Source organism: Aquarana catesbeiana, linkage group LG01 (genome assembly GCF_042186555.1).
Source record: "Aquarana catesbeiana isolate 2022-GZ linkage group LG01, ASM4218655v1, whole genome shotgun sequence".
NCBI lineage: Eukaryota > Metazoa > Chordata > Amphibia > Anura > Ranidae > Aquarana > Aquarana catesbeiana.
This window is the reverse complement of record NC_133324.1, coordinates 714,769,868-714,777,384: the sequence shown is the minus strand read 5'-3', so window position 1 is coordinate 714,777,384 and position 7,517 is coordinate 714,769,868. Positions and strand designations below refer to the sequence as shown.

At 40.0% G+C, this 7,517-nt stretch overlaps 1 protein-coding gene across 1 annotated transcript in view; it reads left to right on the top strand.

Annotated features, from left to right (window-relative positions):
- Positions 1–3,463: 3,463 nt before the first annotated feature.
- The window catches only part of SLC7A11 (solute carrier family 7 member 11), a 393,826-nt gene continuing 389,772 nt past the window's right edge, over positions 3,464–7,517 (top strand). The window contains exon 1 of the mRNA XM_073603843.1: positions 3,464–4,106. Coding sequence (XP_073459944.1) covers positions 3,818–4,106 — 289 coding nt within the window. The 5' untranslated portion in view covers positions 3,464–3,817. The remainder of the gene's footprint in view (positions 4,107–7,517) is intronic.

Genomic DNA, 7,517 nt, shown 5'->3' with positions numbered 1-7,517 from the left:
GAGTTAAAATTGCCATGGCTGTGAAGCAAAGCATTGTGGCCACAACATATTTACAGCCCTCTCAGGCTGTAATGTTAGAATTCCAGTGGGTAGCTGGGGGGTCTCCCTCCTGTGCTGTGCTCTCACCGCTCTCCTTTGCCCCCCACAACTTTCATCTTCACACTGTCTTTCAGTAGGACACAGAGCGGGCCATAAATGTGGTCTGAGCTGCACATGTGCGGCTCAGATCACATTACCTGCTGACAGGCAGGGGGGGGGGATTTATGACAGAAGAGACCTCTCGGGTCTCTTTTGTTATAAAAACTCTGCCTGACAGCGAGTTTTGTATTAATTGCCAGCCAACAGGAATATCATGCCAGGCTCATTCGCATGCACATAAATGATCACTTATTTACTGACATGGAAAGCCTACAGACACCCCCACCACAGATTTTGATGTCTAGTGGGCTATTAAACCCTATTTAAACCAAAGTTCTGCATAGGCTCAATGTTGAATGGTCTATAACAGGAGTTTCCAAAGTATGGCCCTCCAGTTGTTCAGGAACTACAGTTCCCATCATGCTAATCATGTCTGTGAATGTCAGAGTTTTTCAATGCCTCATGGGACGTATAGTTCCGCAACAGCTGGAGGGTCGTAGTTTAGAGATTCCTGGTCTATAAGTCTGTATTCCTGTGATTCCTGATCCTAAAACTTGTGCTTGACCTCGTTACTGACCAGTCTTTTGTCTGACCTGCTTCTGTATTATGTTTGCCTGTGATTGCTGCTTATCTCTGTTCCTGACCTTGTCCTGGACTTCTGACCAAGATTCTCCCTATCAAAATAATTCCTTGCTGCCTTCAAATTGACAACCTCTTGTATATATCCTTAAGCCGGCCATAGAAGGATAGAAATTTGGCCTGGTTAGTGGGGACTGGCTGAATTCTGATCGATCTATGGGCAGGCTGGTGGTACAGAAGTCAATCTCTCTATTGACATCCGTACAACAAGCCTGTTTGTTTTTTTTCACTCGATCAGTGCTGCCAGCTATAGTCAGCATTACTGATGAGTACATTCTGACTGCGGGGAACTCTCCAATACAATAGCTCCACTGGAGGTATTTCCCCATCAACACTGAGTGCGTTGATGGGGGAAAAAAAAATGTATTATTTTTTGTTCAACCCGCTGATTGAACGAAAAAAAAAAATGCATCATTTACGGTCCCTAGTGTACTACCAGCTGTGCTACTACTCGTCTGATACTAGTGCTCCCAAGTTCCAGTCTTCAGTTTCTGCACCCTGGCACTTGTGTGCTTCCATTGCCCTTGCAGACCCTATCTCAAATTTTAGGGGTGCGCAGATGAAAATTGTGCAAGAGGCCACCCTTGTCATCTCAGGCTTCTCATACAGGTTCATGACACAGAAGGATAGGCATGAACTGAATGGAAGTAGCTCAACTGAATTAGTCTCTCCCAAATATTACAGTGTGAAAGTAGGAATTAAATAATTCTGTTCTGTCTTATGTAGTTAATTCTAGGACGTCCTCATTCATTTGTTCCTTATGTCTAGAAAATCTGGAGGTTTTTCCCTGGCTGAGGGTTTTCCAATACTTTTTAGATGAGCAGATGAGAATAGATTAGAAAATGTCAAGCATGTTATTTTGTGACATCCTCTACCAGTAGCATTAAGATGGCCCCATGCTTGGCAACATAGGTGATAATAAGCTACACCACCTTGTAACATTAACTTACATTTACCTGAAGCTAACAAAAATGCAGGTCCAGTCCATCAATGTTTTAAAATGCTTAATGCAAAACTTCGATGAAGAAGAGCACATGAGAAGATAGAATACCCAAATCTGTGCCAGGGCTCCTACAGTGTCCCTGACTGACAAATGTTGGGTGGATTTACATATAGGAGCATATACTGTAACTCTTCTTACTCTGATTCAGCTGATTGCAGCAATTACTTTGGGAACAAAACCTTTAGCACATATTCTATGAAAGAGTCGAGTCCATTAGGACCGGACTACAGCCCTGAGGTCTTACAACAGGAATGTAGCATGCACACCAAAGGAAAAACCCCTCGGGTAAAGACTCTGTAAGGTCAGAGATTGGTCCAACCACCAGGGGCTGACCAGCTAACAAAACAGGCAGAACTCCCTTCATCGCATTCCTGTGAGAGAAGCCTGAAGCCAACTCAACAAAATCTGGAAGATCTGAATGTGACACTACTGAATGCAACCCCTGGGCCAATCTTGCAGAAAATAGATTTTGCAAACTATTACACAAAACATAACACCTAAAATAAAGCAGGGCTTAGAAAATACAGCTACACAGTTAGAAGATATTTCATATTTTTACCACTCTACCTATATTTTCTGGATTGTAGAGTAACCCATGGCCCGTCTTTTTGTACAGATGCGATAAATACTGTAATTGCCTGCCAGTTTCTTATAATGTCTATAGTTTTCACACTAGTGATACCAAGCAAACTATGAACTTGGCAAAGTGCAATGCATAAAGCACAGAAATGCATATCAAACAGAGTTTTATTTAAGTTAAAAAAGTGTCAAAAATGAAGTAAAAGAAAGTTACTGTAAATATCAAAACTTAGAAATGTATAATTTCTGATGCAATATACAGTAAAAAAAAAAAAAAATCCTATAAACTTTTATTTTGGACAGCTGTATCTGCCAACCTCTTTTTGTATGGAATAGCTATTAAATTCTTTTTTTTTTTCTATGTCTCTGTATTTTAGATCCAAGCAGACTGTGAACTGGCCACCGATTTCTGCTTTTAATCAGTTTTTCTTACATTTTAAATAGAAGATTTCTGCATTTTTTTACCACTCAACCTAAAATTCAAGATTGTAGAATCTGATTGTAAAAAGCATCCTGCCTTTTGTACTTTTCCTACAGTGCATATGTATATTGATCTACTCTGTTTTTCTTATTTTATTTTTACTTGTGAATTTCTAATCTGAAACTCAATAGAAGTATAAAAAAACGTACTATACTGTACATACTGTAATTGACCATATATTATCATTTTTAGTATTAAACTTTTAGACTAGACTTATATAAACTTATCCAATGTACAATGCACAAAGGTACAAACTGCAGCAATCCAGAGCTTTTGGTTAATTAAAAGTGTTTGAAAGAAGAATAAAAAACGACTATAAATACCACAACTCAAATAATGTAACTTTTCTGACAGGATATACAGTCAGCTGTTTCTGCCAACTTCTTTGTGTATGGAAAAGCCATAAGAGTTTTTTTTTTTTTCTTACTTCTACATCTGTGTGTTTGCACAGTCACAGTGAACACAGATATTGTTAACTAGATAGACTGTAGGTAATAGAAAGCAAAAAGCATTTAATATTCCTGTCGCTTGCATGAATAGTCTGTGTTCTTTAACAAGGCATTTATGCAAGTCACAATGATCAGATTAAAAGACAAGAGTTCCTGTTACTCCTCCAGATTTTGTGTAAGAAGATCAAGTTTTGCTTGTGCAACACCCTGCTTCACAGGATTTATTGCTGAGTAAAGCAAAGGGATTTCTGTGGCTGATGCAAACCTGAAAAATTTACATCATCATTCAGCACTAGTAACCTAGTGTGCAGCAATCTAGTGCATCAGTCTCATGCGGAAGTTGACTTGGTCTGCAGTGATAGGACAGCTAAGGCAGGTGAATAAATAGGTGTAACCAAAAAAAAAAGGAGCAACAGCTTGTAGAATTTGTTGTGAAAAATTTTGCCACCAGAAGCATCCAGCACTGGGTACTACCTGCATAGCACTTTGAGTTTTTACATTGAGATTCCATTGTTCTTTTTATTCATCATGTATAAGAGATCTGCTTCTGCTGATGTGACTATGATAACTTCCAAAGACAGCTATCCTACCAAGGAATCAGAAGGCATGTTATCCTCAATTAACAACAAACAAGCTGACAAGAGGGATAAAGTGGTGCTTAAAAAGAAAGTAACTTTGTTAAGAGGGATCTCTTTCATAATTGGAACTATAATTGGAGCAGGCATTTTTATATCTCCCAAAGGAGTACTACAAAATACCGGCAGCATAGGAATGTCTTTAATTGTATGGGGAGCGTGTGGTATCTTGTCGCTCTTTGGTGAGTATCAGCCAGGAATATTTATACTCCACATGTGCAATTTCACAGATGTCATCTGAACACTAATCTTAACTGGTTTTATATATGTAGGATACTTTTTGACACATAAAACGTCCAGGATATGCAGTGACAATTTCTTTGTGACTTTCAACTAATATTTTAACCTGTTTGCTTTTTAGTGTTATTTATATTATTAGTTTACCTTACATTATTATTATCTGTCTCAATAAACAACTCATGTGAAATTGATTCTGCATTTTAGTTAATGCAGCAAACCATGAGTTTTTTATTGGTTTTGTTTATCTTTTCCTTATAGATTCAGCTGTTCTAGGCATAACGTATAGGGGTTGTGTTTGTCATCATTGAGTTTAACTTTACCTTGTTCTTTGCCAATTTCTCTTAGCATGAAAAAAAATTATATATATATATATATATATATATATATATATATATATATATATATATGCAATTTTACTGAGAATGGAACTGTGGGGCAGCAGAATTTGGAGCAGCTGTGAATCTGGAACAGATGTGTATGGCAACCAACCATCTTCTAGCTTTTTTATTTCAAAGCCTAACTGGACAAGTCAAAGCTAGAAGCTGATTGGATACTATGTACAGTTGTTTCAGAGGATGTCTGCTCCAGTTTTAGCTAATCCCATTACCCCCACAATTGTTCACTGTTCAAAATAAATGTTCATTGAGCTTAGTCAATAAGGAGAACCTGTGCTCACTTTGAGCAACCATTTATGTGCTAGTAAAGATTCAATTTTTCTCTTACACATAATTTTGTATTCAAAGTGAAAATAGGTTGACCTTATATATTGCCAATTATTTTGCGAAGGGTGCATTCTCTACGCCTTTAATAAATCAGTTCCTGTGTCAGCGACCTAAACAATGCTTGTTAATGATTTAAAGTGGCATTCCAGAATGAACCCCAACTACTCTTAAAACTATCCCCTACAACGTCTTAATACCTATGCTTACTAATCTGTATAACAAAGGTCTGCATACTTACCTATTGTAAGCTCATTCCAGTCTGACCATGTGATCTCCCCTGTGTCTACCAGTGGTGCTGCAGGGGAGAAGAAAGAGAGAGTGTTCCAACAAGGGGTAGTAAAACCTGAATCAGTGATGACACCCATAGGCTTTAATGGCCCATCCATTTCCAATGCTTCCTCTTCTCCCCTGCAGCCACACTGACTGACACTGGGGAGCGGGGTCACGTGACTGGACCACAGCAAGCTGAAAACAGAAGTATTAGTAGTTAGGGTTATGCCCGAAATTCCACTTTAAAACCATTTTGTCAATGTATGGGATGCAATGATGTTATACTATAGCCACACTTGTGCATTGTGCATTGGGGCAACGCACACTAAAATGCATGTTACAATTAGGGTTGCACTGATACTGATACTAGTATCGGTATTGGTGCTGATACTGAACATTTGCTACTACTTTTACTCATGCAAATGCTCCGATGCTTAATCCCATACCATTTGTGCTGGGCCCAGCGTCCTCAGCGTAGCAGGGGGGTGATTGGCAGCCTCACAGATAATCGTGTGGTGGGGGCAGTTACAGGCACCAATCTCTCTGTATAGCCTTCAATAAAGCAGCTGACAGCAGCGTCTCATCTCCTCCCTCCCACGGCTGTCAGCTGCTATATTGAAGGCTATACAGGGAGATTGGTGCCTGTAACTGCCCCCATTGCTGCACCAATCACCCAATTGTCCACTGTATCCTCCTCCGGCTCCCCGGGTCCTCCTCTGGCTCCCTGGGTCCTCCTCCAGCTCTGGGTCTCCTCCTCTGGGTCCTCCTCCAGCTCTTAGGATCCTCCTCCAGCTTCTGGTGTCCTCCTCCGGCTCCCTGGGTCTTTTGTGTGCTCCTCAGGCTTTCTGGGTCCTCCTCCAGTTCCCCAGGTCCTCCGTGTGCACCTCCAGCTTCTCCTCCTGCCCCCCCCCCCATCCCAGATCTGTCAGGATAGAGAGCGAAGGAAGGAGCCAGTATATATGTCATTTACCGTCTCCTTCCTTTTCTGAATGCACAGAGTCAGAGATTGTTGACCCTGTCCATTCATAACTGAGCATCGTAAACTGTTTACGATGCTTCAGTTTATGAATGAATGAACAGGATCCTCTGTCTCTTGTCCATTCTTCTTCAGTGCAGCTGAGGCTGCAGAGAAAGGGACTGGGGAATCTGTGTCCTCAGTCCCTTTCCCTGTCTCAAAAGGGAGATGTCAGGGGTCTGTCTAGATGTAATGGAATAGAGAATAAAATTGAATTGTAAATGTAAAAGCTACATACAAATCACTGCAGAGATATGTGTATATAATGTATAATATGCTATAATATAATCTTCATAAAAAATACACTGTGCTTGTCCTTTAAAGAGGTTCTTTAAAGTTCAAAATAATGCTGCAATTTACTGATTGGACATATAACATATTATATCTCTTTGCTGTCAATGTATGAACTAATGTTACAAGTGTTCTTGCACAGATCAAGTCAGACTGCACACAAATCATATAAAACTAATTGTCTGATCTTGGCAAAAGTCTGAGATTTTAAAACAAAGATGCCAAAACCGATACATTTTCCACCATTCATTACTTGGTGATAGCAACAGGAAAATTGATCTCTGCACTGTTTCAGCATGCTCTGTGATCTTGCTTTGCATGTGATAGATTTGTTTGTTTCATTGAAGATTAAAGGCAAATGCCACAAAACAAAACAACCAATTGAAAACCTTCAAATAAAAATGCCAATCGTCCAATTCATGGGCTCCAGGCACTGGTGTTTTTTGCATGAAGTTGGATAAATATTGTTTCACTGTCCTGTAACTTGCATGTGGTTAAACAATAGATTAATATCTTACATCTGGGCTTTCTAAAATGAGGAGGGATGAGGTCTTGGTTCAGACCAAACTTTGCTTGTTCGGGCATTCTTCCGAGCACCAATTTTTCAGTCCAGGAATGACCTAAGGTTATAGTAGACATTTTTTTCTCCCACTACTATATATAACAACTTCCTTCTTCCACTATCAAGGTTGTTAAGAAAGTGGTCAGTGTCAACAACTTAGCAACCAGCAACATCACTGCGAACCAATGGTATATTGTATTCCCCATGAGTAAGCTCCAGTTGGTGGAGTGAAACGTGTTGGGGGCGTGGCCTGGCGGGGTCCATGCTGAGCCTGCCACTTGTATACACACAGCAGGTCTTGTTCTGATGTGCAGTTCCTGGGATCTTCTGCTCTTATCAACCAGTAACATCACCAGACCCATCCATCTACTGGCCAGGAATCCCCAGCCATGTAAAAAATAGGCCAGGGAGGAAAAAAAAACAGTATGGCTCTTCTGTTGTGAATTTTAGGGGGGCCCACAAAAAAAAGGATGTTTGAGTAAGGTATGGATTT